The sequence below is a fragment of the Vigna umbellata genome, chromosome 6, assembly GCF_029865625.1.
Source record: "Vigna umbellata cultivar VRB3 chromosome 6, Vumbellata_1.0, whole genome shotgun sequence".
Classification (NCBI taxonomy): Eukaryota; Viridiplantae; Streptophyta; class Magnoliopsida; order Fabales; family Fabaceae; genus Vigna; species Vigna umbellata.
In genome coordinates this window covers 31,481,477-31,499,201 of record NC_142170.1, presented here as the reverse complement: position 1 = coordinate 31,499,201, position 17,725 = coordinate 31,481,477, and the positions used below count along the sequence as shown (strand labels likewise).

The following is a 17,725-nucleotide window of genomic DNA, read 5'->3' as shown; positions in this document are numbered from 1 at the left end:
AAAGAAGAGAAGCCGTAAGTACCGCTCAGCGCCAGTTTACCGCTGAGCGGCACTCAGGAACTCACGTTGGATCTGCTGAGGGGTGAAAATGTAGCTGAGGGGAATAAGCAACTCACGCATTTACCGCTGAGCGGTAGTTTGCCGCTGAGCGGCACTATTTTGGGCTTGGGCCTAATTTTCTGTAATTTTTACAATAGTATATAAGCTTTAGGACGTCCTAGGGTTTGTATCTTTGGCTGGAGAAGACGCAAAACACACTTTTCACCCCTTGGGGGTAGAATTGGAGATGGTGACGGCTCTCCTCTTCTCTTCCTAGGGTTTTGCAATCTCTTCCATTTTTCCATTATTGTTCATCTAGCTTCACCATGAATATGGTGAACTAAACTTTGTATTGTTGTTGGGGAATCAATGTAATCTTTTGAAGCTCTCATATATGGAATTTGTGTTTAAACATCTTATTTGAGATACATGCTTTCTTTCATCATGAGTTAGGTTCCTCTTTGCTCAAAGCATACATTGTTTAACTCCTTCGATGTCATGATTATTGATTTTGTCGATATGGAAACGTACGGGGAAATCTAGATCCGGGGAAATTCTCCCAATAGCATATTGCCTAGACATAGGAATATGAGGGTTGGTTGCCTTTAAGCTTCTGTGCTTCAGAATTAATTATTAGAGATGCTAGGAATTGTATGAACTCGAAATTAAGGATAGGCCTTCTTGCAAGGTAATGTAGAGAGTGGCATTAACATTGATGAAAAGAATGATGAATTCCTAAAGTATATGAGAGTGGATAAGATGAAATTGATTACCCTAACAACATACTCATCCATATAATTCGTTCAAGTGTTTGTGTTCTTATTTTCCATTGATCAAAACTCATGCATACATGTTTAGTTATTGTCTTTTGCATTTGAAACCTCAAGAATTTGTTCACAAGTCTTAAATAATCAACAAATCATATAACTAACTAGGCCGTGAGTCCTTTGGGAGAACGATACTTGGTCTTACCGAGTTTATTACTTGATACGATTTGGTCACACTTGCCGAGGGTTACACAAGTTTTTAGCGCCGTTTTTCGGTGTTCATAAATTTGTCATCCGCCGCCAAAGAAACGACCCACGCCGCCCGGGGCCGACAGCAAGAAACATTGTTTATACCACAAGCACATATGTCACCACCGAGGAGTGTGAGTCTGAAGGATAAGATTGAAGAGCTAATACGAGTAGGACGGCTAAAGAAATACGTGAAGGCTGACCGTCCCGAGGCACCACAACAACGGAGACTAGAGAGGCGTGAAGGATCGAGACATGGTCGGGCAGACCATTCTTGGGCCGAAAGGCGAAGAAGTAGAAGCCGAAGCAGGATCCAAGATCGTCCCCTACAAGGACATTTCAACACGATTTCCGGAGGATTCACGGGGGTGGGTCCACTTCATTCGCCCGAAAGCGTCATGTACCAGTCGTGCTGATCGGTGCACGCAGTAGGGAAACCGCGAAGAATGATGTCGCCCATAACCTTCTCGGACGAAGACATTCACGCCCTCGACCCTGACCAAGATGACCCCATGGTAATAACGACAAAGATCGCTCGCTATAGCGTCAATAAGGTGTTGGTTGCCAGGGAATCTCATTGAACATCCTATACTGGAAAACCTTCCAGAAGATGGATATTTCGGACGACCTGATTGTCCCATACAACGAGCAGATCGTGGGTTTCGCGGGTGAAAGGGTGGACAATCGAGGGTACGTTGATTTGCGCACTCGTTTGGGAACTGGTCGGGACAACAAAGAGAAAAGGATTAGGATCTATTGGTGGAAGCTAACACCCCTTACAATGTGCTCTTAGGCCGACCATGTCTGAACGCCTTCGGAGCAATCGTGTCAACTCCCCATCTGGTCATGAAGTATCCATCTGACAGGGGAACGATCTGCACAGTCCGAGTAGATCAAAAGACAGCAAGGGAGTGTTACGCGGCAGGTTTGTAGCTCCATACCCAAACGGTTAAGTGAAGGGCGAGTGGGTCCAAAGTGTCCATGGCAGACCTAGACCCATGGACGAATACAAAGGACCGATTAGAGCCATTAGGGAGACAGAGTCGGTCTTGATAGGGAAAGACGTTTCCCAAACCACAACCATGGCCCGTGGGCTGGAACCGGGGCCAAAAAGAGAAATTTGTTCTGTGTTATGGCGAAACCGAGACCTGTTTGCTTGGACGATCGTCAATATGTCGGGGATTCATCCCTCGGTCATGTCCCACAAACTAGCGTTGTTTAAAGAAGCGCGACCGATAGCACAAAAGAAAAGGCGGATGAGAGAAGAGAAGACGAAGGTTGTTGAGGAGGAGGTAAGGAAGTTGAGGGAGGCAGGATTTGTCACGGAAGTGACATACACCACATGGCTCGCTAATGTGGTTATGGTCAAGAAGGCTACTGGAAAATGGCGCATGTGCACCAATTACACTGACCTGAACAAGGCGTGTCCCAAGGATTCTCATCCTTTGCTAAGGATTGACACATTGGTAGACGGGGCCTCGGGCCACCACATGTTAAGCTTCCTGGACGCATACTCTGAGTATAATTAGATACCTATTTATGAACTTGACCGGGAAAAGACAACATTTATTACTGATAAGGCAAACTTTTGTTATGAAGTTATGCCTTTTCGCTTGAAGAACGTTGGGGCCACATATCAACGTCTAATGGATAGGATATTTGCTCAACAGATCGGTCGGTGTATGGATGTGTATGTCGACAACATGGTCGTTTGTTCCCCCGACGGATGGCACCACGTAAAGGACTTAGAAGAAGTCTTCAAGCAAGTCAGAAGGTACGGGATGAGACTGAACCCGGCGAAGTGCACGTTCGGAGTGGCTGCCAGAAAATTTCTCGGATTTATGCTTACCACACGATGAATCCAGGCCAACTGTTAACCCTCAGAGTGTAACCAAATTGTATCAAGTAATAAAAATGGTAAGACCAAGTATCATTTTCTCAAAGGACTCACGACCTAGACAGTTATGTGATTTGTTGATTATCTAAGACTTGTAAAACCAATTCTTTGAGATTTCAAATGCAAATTACTAAAAAGTAAATATGAATGCATGTTTTGATCAATGAGAAAGAAGAAGCAAAACACGTGAACTGAAATATATGATGACTATGTTGTTGGGGTTTATCAATTTCATCCTATCCACTCTCATGTATTCAAGAATTCATCTCTCTTCATTAATGTTAATGCCACTCTCTAAATTACCTTAAAACCGAAGAAAGCCTAATCATAATCACTAGTTTACAATGTCTTGTCTCCCTAGCAATTATTCATGCATTAAAAAGCACAGAAGCTTAAAGGCAACCAACCATCATATTCCTCTGTCTAAGCAATACTACTATTGGGAGAGATTCCCCAGATCTTGATTTCTCCGTATGTGTCCATATTGACAAAATCAATAATCATGCAATAGAATGAGTTAAACAAAGCATGCATTGAGCAAAGAGGAAAAACCCTAACAATTAATGAAAGAAAGCATATATATTGAAGAAAAAATTCAATACATGAGAGTTTCAAAGGATTACATTGATTCCCCAACAACAAAAAAAGTTTAGTTCACCATATTCATGGTGAAACTAGATGAAAAACAATGAAAGAATTAAAGATAGAACCATAGAATTTGAAGAGTGGAGCTTGAGCATCCAAAATCCTCCTCCAAGGGGTGAAAAAGTGTAGTTATGCTTCGTTCCAGCCAAAGATGACTGACCTAGGTCGACTAAAACCTTATATATTATTCTAAAAATTATAGAAAAGTAAGCCCAAGCCCATAAAAATGGCGCTTAGCAGTAAGTGCGCATTCCTCTATTTCACACTCAGCGGCATTTGCCCCTCAGCGGTGACTACGACACCTCAAGAACACCGTTCAACGGTAATTTCCACCGAGCGATATTCGTGTCTTCTCTTTTTGTGCACTTTTCACTTCGTTTTCTGATTCCAACTTCTTCCTACTTCACTTCTTTCATCCAATTCATCTTAAAACCTACAAAAATAAGGAAAACCAAGCATAAAACCCATCCAACTCTCTTATTTCAAAAACATAAACAAAAGCATGAATCCAAGCTAGTTTCTAAGTCATAAAGGTTGTCTTTAAGGTCAATTTCAAGTATAAAAATAACAGTTTTTCAACTGTTTTCACCAACCCTAACAAATGTGCAACTGTGTTGGAAATGCAAAGCCCGACCACTCTTGAGGAGGTCCAGAGGTTGGTTGGCTAGCTCACTACGCTGTCGCGCTTCATCCCTAAGCTGGCTGAACGGGTGCGATCGGTGTTAGGAAATATGAGGAGAGGCTAAAGCAACATGTGGGATGCTGAATGCGAAGAAGCGTTCCAAGATGTGAAGGTCATCTTGATGAATCCACCATTGATGAATCGCCTGACACTCGGAGAAGATTTACAGATCTATATAGGCGTCTCAGAATCAGCGATCAACGCTCCGCTGCTTGAAGAGCGACCGGAACCTAAGCTCGTGTACTTCGTAAGTTAGACCCTCCAGGAGGCTGAAACACGATATCAGCAAGTGGAGAAGGTAGTCCTAGCTTTGCTGAACGCGTCCAGAAGACTCTGGCCGTACTTCCAGAGCCACCAAGTCGTTGTCCGGACGGATTTCCCTTTTTCTAAGATCTTGAGGAAGCCTGACTTGGCAGGACGAATGGTGAGATGGGCAGTTGAAGTGTCGGAATTCAGTCTGCGATATGAACCGAGGGGGTCGGTTAAAGGCCAACATTTAGCTGACTTTGCGGCAGAACTACCCTCAGTAGTTAATTATGAGTGGAATTTGTACGTTGATGGAGCCTCTGGACGGTCCGTAAGCGAAGTAGGGGTAGTTTTAGAAGGACCAAACAACTTCTTACTAGAACACTCTCTGATCTTCAAGTTCAAAACCTCCAACAATCAGGTGGAGTATGAAGCCTTGGTGGTAGGTTTAGAATTGACGAGGGATGTGGGGGCTAGGAAGGTAGTATGTCGGACATATTCCCAACTCGTACTAGGACAAATGAACGGAGAATTTTAGGTGAAGGAGGAGAACCTCCATCGGTATTTCCACAAGGTTTCGGCCTTAGTCAAAACGTTTGAACAAGTTGACATTCGACACATTCCCCGCGAGGTCAACTCCAGGGCATAGATGTTCTCAAAGCTAAGCTCGGGTAAAGACAAAGGTCAGTCTACTACAATCATCCTCCAGGTGCTGCTATAGCCATCAGTGGAGTGTTTGACTGTGACAAAAGATGAGGTCGGGGATTGGCGAGCAAAAATTTGAGCATTAAAGGCCCAGGAGGACGTAGGCCAGTCAATTCGACCAACTGACGCAAAGAAGATTGCCCGCAACTTAGTGGTACCCGCTCCTCAAACGCCTCACTAAGGACGAAGCATAATACGTCATGGATGAGATCCACAATGGTGTCTGCAGATTTCACACTGGGCATCGAACTTTGAAAGCCCACGTGCTATGGGCCGGATACTACTGGTCGATGATGGAGGAAGACACCAAGACATTCGATCAAAAGTGCGTCAACTGTTAGGCCCACGCCAATGATGTAGACCTGCCACCGCGTAATTTGCGCCCCCTCATATCTCCATGGTCGTTCGCCCAATGGGGAATGGATATTGTCGGTCCATTTCCCTCGGGGAAGGCATAGAAGAAGTTCCTCCTCGTCACGATTGATTATTTCACCAAGTGGGTCGAGGCCAAGGCTCTCGCTACTATCACGGCAGCCCAAGTGCAGAAGTTTTGCTGAAGGTTGATTTGTCGTTTCGGCCTTCCCCAAACAATTATCACTGACAACGGACGACAGTTCATCGATAAGAAGCTAGGCGAATTTTACAAGAATTTGGGAATCAAACATGTGACCAGTTCCGTGGAACACCCCCAAACAAACGACCAAGTGGAGGTCGTCAACAAGACTATAATGGCGGAGTTGAAAAAACGCCTAGGCGATAGAAAGGTAGCCTGGGTGGACGAACTCCAAGAGGTCTTGTGGACATACCGATGCACAACACATGGAACGACCGACGAAACTCCTTTCAACCTGACATATGGGACCGATGCCAGGTTACCGTTCTCATGAATCAATATTTTCTCGATTTCACTTAGCTGTTGATTATTTCACTTTAAATCATTCAATGTAATTTTGTTCTCTAAATTTTGCTGCTGTAATTTTGATTCTGTTTTCATATTTTGCAATTTACTATTTTCTGTATTTCGTTTTTACTATTTCTATATTACTGCTATTTGGATTCTGAAATTCTGTATTTACTATTTTGCTATTATTAATTACTGTTGTAATTTTATTTTCTGTTTTAACTGTTTTCTGTTTTTATTGTTTACCGTATTTTCGCTTTCTATATTTTCGTTTTCTGTATTACAGTTTTCTGTCCAGATTTAATTTTACTGTTTTATGTTGCTGTAGTTTCGTTTTTACTGTAGCAATTTCATTTTTACTGTTTCAATTTCGTTTAATTGTTTAATTTCGTTTTTACGTTTACTGTTTTAAATTTAATTTTCAGTTTTAATTTATTTTATCCGCAAACCAAAACTATCAAACCCCCACCCCCACTACGTGTTTGATCTAAGACTGAACAACAATTTGGTCCTTGAGAGACGACCTAGGAGTCACTTCCTAGTATTATACTGCATTCATTTTTGCAATTAATTTTGTGTGAGGTGCGACCCTCATCAGGCCCAGACTAAAGCCTTTCCTCAGCAATCTGTGGTGGAGGAGACGTCTTTGGTCGACCCCGCCTCTTTTTCCCTCTGACTCAGGGAGTTCTCTTTTCTCCTTCCCTCCTCACTTTTATTGCACTTGTCTATATCTTTTGACTGTTCTGATTGTTAATTTGATGATTGTGACACACTGAGGACATTGTGTAGTTTAAGTGTGGTCTATTAGGGGAAATTTTTCTTTGTTTAGGTCTTGTTTTCTAGGTAGTTTTTGTTGTGTCTTGTGTACAGTTTTGCCTGTTTCTCTTTATTTCTGGACTTTGTTTAACTTATAGATGTGTCTTTCACTTCATTGATACTCTGATTGGTTAGAAATCCTTGCTTTTCTCTGCTTGGAAGATGAGTATGATGTTTGAGAGGTTGATTTGATTGTCACAAATACCCTGTGTGAGATTTGAGCCACTTAATGTCTTTCTTGTGTTTGATATGTCTCTTGATTGCTTGCACATATGCCTTGGCTTGGCACTTTTTGATGATTCTTGATTGATATGCATGTTTGAAAGTGATAAAGGCAATTTTGTTCTTCAGCCTCTCTAGCCAAATAAGCTTACCTTGTTCTAATCCTTTGATAACCACTTTTGAGCCTATCACTACAAAAAAGTAGGGTATTACCGAAGGCCAGAAGCCCTCGGAAAATGCCAAAGGCCGTCGATAATAGGTGTTTACCGAAGGCTTATCGACGGCCAAAAATCCTTCGGTAAATCTGTTGTCGCTAACAATTACCGAGGGCTTCTGCCCTTCGGTAATTACCGAGGGCCAAAAGCCCTCGGTACTTACCGAAGGGAAAAAGCCTTCGGTAATTACCGAAGGGCAGAAGCCCTCGGTAATTACCGAAGGGCAAAAGCCCTCGGTAATGGCCATTCGAGGGTATTTACCGAAGGGCAGAAGCCTTCGGTAATGACCTGCTGTGGACATTTACCGAAGGGCAAAAGCCTTCGGTAAAATGCGGAGCAGGTTTCAGAGAAATGGTTTTTCTTTGCAACCCACACCTGTATATCAAATTTCAATTACAAACAGACCTGCATATCAATTTTCAAGCACATACAAACATGCATAATGTGCATCTCAAAGATGCAGATGCAATCAATTATCAATATCCATTGAACATCAATTAATCCATAGAACATCCATTAATGTATAGATTATGTAATTATAGTTCAAATATAAAACAATGTAACAAAAGGATGTTCTAACATCCAAAGTCTGGAAGTAGATCTAACTAACACTGAAATGATATCAAGTCTAAAATGTTCTAATATCTAAATGTTTGTCTAACAAAGTAAGAAGAAAATGAAACTAATAATGTACATAACTATCATCAGAATGATCTTCATCATCCTGCTCCTCTACTGATGGCTGGACTGGTGTGGGTTGGACTGATGAGGGTTGGACTGATGTGGGCTGCTGAGTGGCAGCAGGTGATGAGGAGGGTCGTGACTGGGTGGGAGGGATATTTTGTTCGTCCTGTGAGGTTTGAGGCAAGACTCTCATGACCATGGCCTTAAAATTTGTAAAAAAAAAAAAAAAAAAACAAAAAACAAAAAAAAACAAAAAAAAACAAAAAAAAAAACAAAAACTTGATGGACAAATTTATGAGCACCAAAATATGATGTCACAAACTTGTTTCACAATCGGCAAGTATGACCGAATCGTTCAAGTAATAAACTTGGTAAGACCAAGTATCGTTCTTCCCAAAGGACTCACGGCCTAGTTTAGTTATGTGATTTGTTGATTAGCTAGGACTTACAAACGAAATATTTGGAGTTTTATATGCAAAAGACGAAAATTAAATATGTATGCATGAAGTTTGATCAATGGCAAAGACAAAAGATAAACACTTTCAATGGAATATATGAATGAATATGTTGTTGGGGGTCAATTTCATCTCATCCACTCTCATACATTTTAGGAATTCAACATTCAAATCATCATTGTTAATGCCACTCTCTAAAGTACCATTCTAGATGGCTTCTCCCTAATCACGAGTTCATACAATTCCTAGCATTCCTAATGATTAGTTCATAAGTGCAGGAGCTTAACGACAACCAATATAATATTGGGAGAAATTCCCCGGATCTAGACTTCCCCGTACGTGTCCGTATCGACAAAACCAATAATCATGCACTAGAATGAGTTAAACAATGCAAGCATTAAGCAAAGAGGAAAAACCCTAACTAATGATGAAAGAAAGCATAAGTCTTAGATTAAGATGCAAGCATAAATTCCATATATGAGAGCTTCAAGAGATTACATTGATTCCCCAACAAATATACAAAGTTTAGTTCACCATATTCATGGTGAACCTAGATGAATTACAATGAAAGTATGAAAGAATAAACCCGATAAAAGTGAAAAGGTAGCCTGAGCATCCAAGATCCTCCTTCAAAGGGGTGGAAGAGAGAGTGTTTGCCTCGTTTCTGCCAAAGATACAAACCCTAGGACGTCCTAAAGCTTATATAATACTCTAAAATTACAAAGAATTCAAGCCCAAGCCCATAAGTGTGCCGCTCAGCGGTAAAGTACCGCTCAGCGGTGATTGCGCGTCTCCTTTCTTCCCCTCAGCGGCCATTTTGCCCCTCAGCGGACCTCCCGCAACCTTCTAAGTGCCGCTCAGCGGTGAAATGCCGCTGAGCGGTGACTTCGACTTCTTCTTTTTGCACTCTTTGATTCCTTTTATGATTCCATCTCTCTCCTTCTTCACTTCTTTCACTAAATTCACCTTAAAACCTGCACAAAAACACTGAAATCAAGCATAAACCTGTCCAGCTCTCTTATTTCTGAAAATAAAGATAAAAGGCATGATTTCAAGCTAGTTTCTAAGTCTAAAGGTTGCTTTTAGTATCAATTTTAAGCATAAAAATAACAGTTTTTCAACTGTTATCGCAACCCCAAACTTAGAACTTTGCTTGTCCTCAAGCAAAACAAAATGTAACTCCATCTCCAACTAATTCATATGATGGTTCACTCATTCAAAATCCTTTTCTCAAGATAAGTAACAACTTCACTCAAACTTATGACTAAGAGTTCAATCATGATGTGCACATGCTTTAGTGTTCACAAAGTCATTTAAATTCCAACAAATGCTATTTTTCATGAATGATCAATCAATTAAGCATGGATGTTCATGTGTTTATGAAATATTTCCTCACTAGGTAAAGTGTTTCACTCAACACACAAGTGTATAAGAGGTAAAGTGTTTCACTCCTTCACTCTACTATCACAATGTCACATGAATCAACTTTGCCTTTCATTTTACCACAATAAAAAACATTCACAAGCATGCATCATCACAAGGACTTTTCAATGGCTTATAATGTGGCTGGGCTAACAAGAAAATTGGTTTTTCTGGATCACAAAATCCTTGAGTTAAGAGAATCATAACAACACAATCATCTTATTCATTCCCAACTTTCTTTTACCTTTGCATTCGCATTGAGCTTTACTTCTTTTTCTTTTCTTTTCTTTTTCTTTGCATATTTTTACTTTTTAGCTCTTAGCTCAATGCTTTTCTTTTCATGTTTTCCCAACAACCCCAAACTTGAACATTTAATAATACCATACAAGATCTTCTACTTAACTCAAGGTAAAGATTTTCAATCAAAGGTTTCAAGTGTATGTTCAAGGCTAAGGGTTCAAAGGATAGAACACAACGTGTTCTCTTTTAGTAGGCTAACTTTATGAATTTGGCCAAAAAAAAGGGTTCCAACAAATGGCCTTGATCACATGATGCAAAACAAGCAATTGATTCAATCATAGAAAACCTGAGCAAAATCATTCATGCTTTCAAAATAATAGCATTCAATCATACCAAAAACTCTGGAGCTCAAAACCTCACATATAAGCTCATTCACATTTGACATACACATCCTGCTTAATCTCACAATCACAATCATAATATCATGAATTTGTTCACAAAGCTTGTGAATCACCTGTATAAGCATTTTAATGTGCACATCTATCTCAACATCAATCAATCACTAAGCATCATCAAGCAGTACTTATCACACAATCACAGTTAATAGCAAACCATCATACCAAACCAGGTTTTCAATAGAGTACATCAAACCCTAATCTAAAAACAAAAACAAATAAGTTCAGAAAACTTAACCACAAAAGCATAATCATATGATAGCATTCATCAGTAAATGCTATCTCAGCTCCTCATCAATCTGAGCTGTCCTCTGTGTCTTCCTCTTCCTCCTCATCTTCATCATCATCAAATGCATCTTCCTCCTCAGCTTCATCTTCTTCCATATCTCTAGCTGAAGCTTCAGCTGCTCCAGCTCCTCCTCCATGTACTGGTTCTTCTGGCCAAGCTACTACATTATGGAATTCATCCATAGTCCACCTGTGGGCTGGAAGTGTATCATACATACCCACTATCATCTCAGCAGTGGCCACCTGCCCTCTGTGAATGGACTGCAACTGAGCACCTATAAGAGACATATACATGTCCCTCATCTGGAATGGTTCTGCTTCATGTGTGTCAGCAGATGTCTGGCTCTGTGCTGGCCCTCTTTCTCTACGAGCCCGGCGTGGTGGAACTGGCTGAGCTACATCCTCACCTCCACAGTACTGTCTATAATAAGCCTCATCAATAACTTTTCTTGGCCTCTCAAATGGTGGAACAGAAGTGTCCACCCCAGCTAGCTTGCAAAGGTGAGTGATCAAAGAAGGATGTCCTAGTGGTGCTTTGTTGTTTGAGGTGTTAGCACATACACTGATTTCATCAGCTATCACCTGCCCAATATTAACATTCAAGTTTCTGATAGCATAGTAGATGAATAGTGCCCTACTGAGAGTAATATCTGACACATGTGAACATGGCTGAATGTTGGCATGAGAAAATGCCATCCAATATTTTGCAAGAGGAGTCAAATCCGTCCTCCTAATGTTAACCACTGAGCCAGATCTATTCCTTTGGAAGTGTCCTCCAGGTATACATAACACTCTCTCCACATCCTCAAAATCAGCACCTTCCTCCATGCAAAGAGCAAACTGACATTGCTCACCAGCCCACACAGTATCCAGGAAGTTGTTGATAGAATCAGGATCATACCTGATAGCATGGCCTCTGACATAGCCCAAATAATTCTCAGCTGGATAATCACCAATCTTCTTTGCATTGGTGTAAAATTCCTTCACCACAGCTATGTTGGCAGGTTCAGGATAAGTGGCTAGCTTTCCCCAATCATTCCCTAACACTTGCTCTCCAAATTGAGGAGCGAAGTTAGGTATCATTCCAACCTTTCTCTCCATCAGAAGTCTCCTGTCCTGAACCACCCTAAAGTGCTTCTCATGTTTCCTAGAAAGGAACCTGCCAGAATGGGTTTGCTCTGGTTCCTTTTCCTTTCTCTTGGTTGCCATGGTTTTCAATCTTTTTCCTGATGAGGATGCCATTCCTACATTCAAAACGCACACAAAACCACAGAACATGATGTTAATCATTAGTAAAACACAGAACACAACTCCTTTCGAAGCCAAACCACCGCTGAGGGCCAGAATTTCCCCTCAGCGCCACCAGTACCACATTCCAACACGCAAAATTTCAGAAAAACCAAATCTGGCAGAATGCCGCTCAGCGGCAGATTACCCCTCAGCGGTAACTCTGCAGATTTTTGAAAAACCTATTTTAAAGCTGTCCTAACTCCACCCAAATGCAATTTTCAGTTTTCCAGTTCATAATCATGCAGTTTAATCGGTTCAAACATCAAATATATCATCAAATCATGCATAGAAATCAAAACCCCTAAATATTCATGCTTTGACAATCACATTCAAATTCAAGAACCCTAGAATGAACAAAATGCATTTTACTTACTTGGGTGGAGATGCTAGATGCAATGAGAATGCTTCCAAGCTAGAATGCTCTCTTCCAACCCCAAACTTTGATGGCACACTAGTGAAAAAGTGAGTGGAAGAGATATTTTCTTAAGAGGGAAGAGTGAAAAGATGTGGGAAACCTAGGAGAAGATGTGTGGAAGTGTTTATGCAGAGAGAAGCCAGAAAGTATGAGACTTTGCGCAGCTTAGGGTTTAAAAATACCCTAATGGGCTCGGGTCCCGCTAAGGGGAAGTAAAGCCCAATCTGCGAGAGTACCGCTCAGCGGTAAAATACCGCTCAGCGGCGCTTTCGTGATGTGTTCCTCTCCTTCTTTTCTTAACCTACGTGTCTTGCCTATATGCCCCTCATGGTTTCCCTGCAATTCAATGTTAAAAATGCTTATGCAAATCCTAACTAAAATAAACAAACAAAAACAATCAATCAACTGGGTTGCCTCCCAGGTAGCGCTTGTTTAACGTCACGAGCCTGACCCAAAATCCACCAACACCCATCAGTAGGTGTTTCAAACTTACCAGCACCCATCAGTAGGTGCAAAATTTCTTACCAACACCCATCAGTAGGTGTTACAAATATAGTATCCTTCAGTAGATACTTAACCACCTAGCATCCTTCAGTAGATGCTATCTCCAACAAAATAATTACAAAATAAAGTCCACAACTTAAAAATTACAAAACCAAAATAAAATCAAAAGTTCTTAAATCACTGGGTTGCCTCCCAGCAAGCGCTCTTTTAACGTCATTAGCTTGACCCAAGCTCGAGTTCCTTCTTCTTTTTCTTCTTTCTACTGAACTTCTTCAGAAATTTGATCAAACCAGGAACCTGTTGCAATGTCTCAATCATAGGAACTTTAATCTCCAATTTCTTGAAGATTTCCATAAAGCACTTGAATTTCTTTTCCTTCCTATGATTCTTCTTTAGATGAGGATGTGATTTTTCATATGATTTCTTCTTCTTTCCTCTCATCTTCTTTTTCTTCCTTTTTCTCTCCCTAAATTTTCTCTTTTTCTTTTCTTTTATTTTTTTCTTCCCTTTTCTTTTTCTTTTCAACTTCTTTATTTTCACACAAATTTTCTTTCTCTCTTCTCTCTCAACCACTTCTTTCTCTTTTTCTTCATCTTTATTTTTCTCACTCAACTCTTCTTTCTCTTTTCTCTCTATCTTTTCCGCATCTCCCTCTATTTTTTTCTCATCAAGAATCTTGTCACTTTCAGTGACATTGGTTTGCCCTTCCTCCTTAAGGTTAACTTCAGTATTAACCTCATCATTCAATCTCTGACTAATGTAACGAAAGTGCATCTCCATCCTTTTACATGATTCTTCAATGCTTTTCTGAGTAGAGTCAGAACTTTTCAAAAATCGTTGAAGGGTGTCATCCAAACTTTCTGTTAGAGAAGGTTGTTGCCGCCATTGTTGTGGTGGCGGCCTATCAAATTCTTCGGCAGCTTGAATGTTTTTGTGATGACAATCAGGTATCTGTATGTACTGTTGAACTGCCTCCTCCAACGTTCTCCTTTTTCCCGATAGAGAGGGTTTTTGCTGCCATTATTGTGGTGGTCGATTCTTAAATTGTTTGACAGCTTGCCAAAATTGATCATCATCCATGCTTGAGTGAGATCCCACCAGTGGTTGAAATTACCTTAGTAGAATTGAGTGCCCATATAGTTAAATTCTTGACCAAATTGCATCCTGCAAACATTAGGCACAAAACTCTAGGAAATATTTGTTAGCACAAAAAGATATAGAAGAAGATATATATTCAGAAGATAAAAAGATTTAGAAGATAGAATCAAATAAAACCTAATCTAAAAAAAATAAAATCTAACCTAATCTACAAGATAAAATAAAATAAAATAAAATCTAATCTAATCAACTAAGATAAAATAAAATAAAATAAAATCAAATCAAATAAAAACCGAAAAAAATAAAAACAGAAAATAAAAACAGAAATTCAAAATTAAAGTCAAAGATAATCAATAATCACACAAATTAACCAGTTAAACCACGAGTCCCCGGCAACGGCGCCAAAAACTTGATGGACAAATTTATGAGCACCAAAATATGATGTCACAAACTTGTTTCACAATCGGCAAGTATGACCGAATCGTTCAAGTAATAAACTTGGTAAGACCAAGTATCGTTCTTCCCAAAGGACTCACGGCCTAGTTTAGTTATGTGATTTGTTGATTAGCTAGGACTTACAAACGAAATATTTGGAGCTTTATATGCAAAAGACGAAAATTAAATATGTATGCATGAAGTTTGATCAATGGCAAAGACAAAAGATAAACACTTTCAATGGAATATATGAATGAATATGTTGTTGGGGGTCAATTTCATCTCATCCACTCTCATACATTTTAGGAATTCAACATTCAAATCATCATTGTTAATGCCACTCTCTAAAGTACCATTCTAGATGGCTTCTCCCTAATCACGAGTTCATACAATTCCTAGCATTCCTAATGATTAGTTCATAAGTGCAGGAGCTTAACGACAACCAATATAATATTGGGAGAAATTCCCCGGATCTAGACTTCCCCGTACGTGTCCGTATCGACAAAACCAATAATCATGCACTAGAATGAGTTAAACAATGCAAGCATTAAGCAAAGAGGAAAAACCCTAACTAATGATGAAAGAAAGCATAAGTCTTAGATTAAGATGCAAGCATAAATTCCATATATGAGAGCTTCAAGAGATTACATTGATTCCCCAACAAATATACAAAGTTTAGTTCACCATATTCATGGTGAACCTAGATGAATTACAATGAAAGTATGAAAGAATAAACCCGATAAAAGTGAAAAGGTAGCCTGAGCATCCAAGATCCTCCTTCAAAGGGGTGGAAGAGAGAGTGTTTGCCTCGTTTCTGCCAAAGATACAAACCCTAGGACGTCCTAAAGCTTATATACTACTCTAAAATTACAAAGAATTCAAGCCCAAGCCCATAAGTGTGCCGCTCAGCGGTAAAGTACCGCTCAGCGGTGATTGCGCGTCTCCTTTCTTCCCCTCAGCGGCCATTTTGCCCCTCAGCGGACCTCCCGCAACCTTCTAAGTGCCGCTCAGCGGTGAAATGCCGCTGAGCGGTGACTTCGACTTCTTCTTTTTGCACTCTTTGATTCCTTTTATGATTCCATCTCTCTCCTTCTTCACTTCTTTCACTAAATTCACCTTAAAACCTGCACAAAAACACTAAAATCAAGCATAAACCTGTCCAGCTTTCTTATTTCTGAAAATAAAGATAAAAGGCATGATTTCAAGCTAGTTTCTAAGTCTAAAGGTTGCTTTTAGTATCAATTTTAAGCATAAAAATAACAGTTTTTCAACTGTTATCAGTCACGTTGATGGAGTTCCTGCCTGAGTTGAAGAACCTCGTCAGGAGTACTGGTGGAAGAAGGCTGGTGCTTCAGAGTACCTCCTCTGGATGCTGTATAGTTTGCAGCAAGCTATCCCGCACCATACACTCGTCCCTTTTTCTTCCCACCAACGATGTCGATCCAGCACTGTGTCCTACGGATGTCATCATCTGCATTACTAGCATCATCCGGTGTAGGAGCTGACTCATGTTCAGATCTAACCTGTGAAAGTCTCGTAGAAAAGTCTTCCTGTTGGAACATTAAAAGCAATGTCAGGGAACGATAGTATAACATAAATGAACAATTAGTAATAGTAATAGTGTTATTTGCTTACATGAGTCTTCCGAGATCTTTCATCAACAAATTGATTAGTTCCCTTCCGAACATGAGTCTGTGCAAAGACCTCATCAACATAGACCGCCCGTCCTAGAGCCTGTGCCTGTAACATAATTAAGAATTACAAGCGTACATATGAAATAGAATATACATAACTTATGTATGAAAGAAAAAGTTATGTAATGAGATTATACCATACGAATGGCATGCTCATGAATGGTGATCGACCCACCAGTATGCAAGGTGCCACCCCCTTCAGACGCTCTATTCCGCTGGGCTTTGGCACACTTATTACGGAACTCTACTGTATTCCAATGGGCCAGTAAAGAGTTCCAAATGTGTTCACCCAGCCAGTTAGGGCGCTGTCCTGCATTGCGGGCATCCCTAAACATCTCTGACAGCCGATGAGATGCTTTCATGTGGAAATTTCTGTGTATCTGACCGCTCAGGTTTCCACTGCACCTTCATCTGTAACATTAAAGAGAACAAACATTGATTACAAAACATACTAAAATAAGACAGACATTAGTGTAATAGATTGCTCACCTGAAAGCGCTGCCAGAATGGCTTTCTGTCGTCATGAGGTATTGCTCCCCAAGTAGGCCATGGAGTTAAAAACTTGATGAGTTGTTATTTCTTGAATTATATTTAGTTTATTGCACTTAAATAAACCAGGGAATTGTGTTTAATTGTTTGTTATTTCCCCGTTTTCCGAATTCTGCTTAATTTGATCGGAAATTTGTAATTGTGCTAATTTGGATTTTCTGAGCTGATTAAGTGCATTTTTGAAGTGCAGGAAAATTTCGGAAATACATTTTGGGACATCAGGAAGATTGCCAAATAAATTCAAGACTCTCCACACAGACATTTTTTTTGAATTAATTAAATTGTAATTCAGTAGTTTAGAATTTTTGAATCAACTCTTATATTTTGGGTCAATTTTTGGTAAATTAGATTAGACCCAAAATTAGAAATTAGTAACATGGACCCTAGGGTTTTAGTGTGTGGACCCAACTTTATTAAAAGGAGAGCACACGGCCTAGGTTAGCGGCCACTTGCATTTTTTTGGCCACTGCTTACTAGTTCCTTTTCTCTCGGTTTTGAACGTTTTTGGAGCATGAATGAAAAGCACATTTTGAATTTTTTTTTTTCCATTTCCTTTTTGCAAGCCCTGGATTCATGAGAATTTTTATTTGATTTTCGTTATGAAGAGTGCAAGGTTTATGTCCAACATGGTCACGGTGTGAGAGATTGGTAGCAGTAAGGTGTTGGTGAGGTGGAGTTGGAAGGTGTCACGAGCAGCAGCAGTATGCGGTAGCCACCTTGGAAGCAAAGCTGGAAACTTTAGAAGAGAAGCAGCGTTGAGGAGAGTGAGCTGGGACGTGTTGGAGCAGCTACCGTGTCTCGGCCTAGAGCTG

The 17,725-nt window shown here is 40.3% G+C and overlaps 1 protein-coding gene across 1 annotated transcript; it reads left to right on the top strand.

Moving 5' to 3' along the window:
- Nucleotides 1-4,349: 4,349 nt before the first annotated feature.
- Nucleotides 4,350-5,063, top strand: LOC148197234 (uncharacterized). Its single transcript, XM_088093637.1, has 2 exons — nucleotides 4,350-4,526; nucleotides 4,629-5,063. The coding sequence occupies exons 1-2, from the start codon at nucleotides 4,350-4,352 to the stop codon at nucleotides 5,061-5,063; spliced, it is 612 nt and encodes a 203-aa protein (XP_087949763.1).
- The last annotated feature ends 12,662 nt before the right edge of the window (nucleotides 5,064-17,725 follow it).

Bases quoted from the DNA above. Each gene is read 5' to 3' on its own strand.
- LOC148197234 (XM_088093637.1), top strand. From the start codon at position 4,350: ATGTGGGATGCTGAATGCGAAGAAGCGTTCCAAGATGTGAAGGTCATC. The intron at 4,527-4,628 runs GTAAGTTAGACC...CCGTACTTCCAG, and splicing joins AACCTAAGCTCGTGTACTTC to AGCCACCAAGTCGTTGTCCG.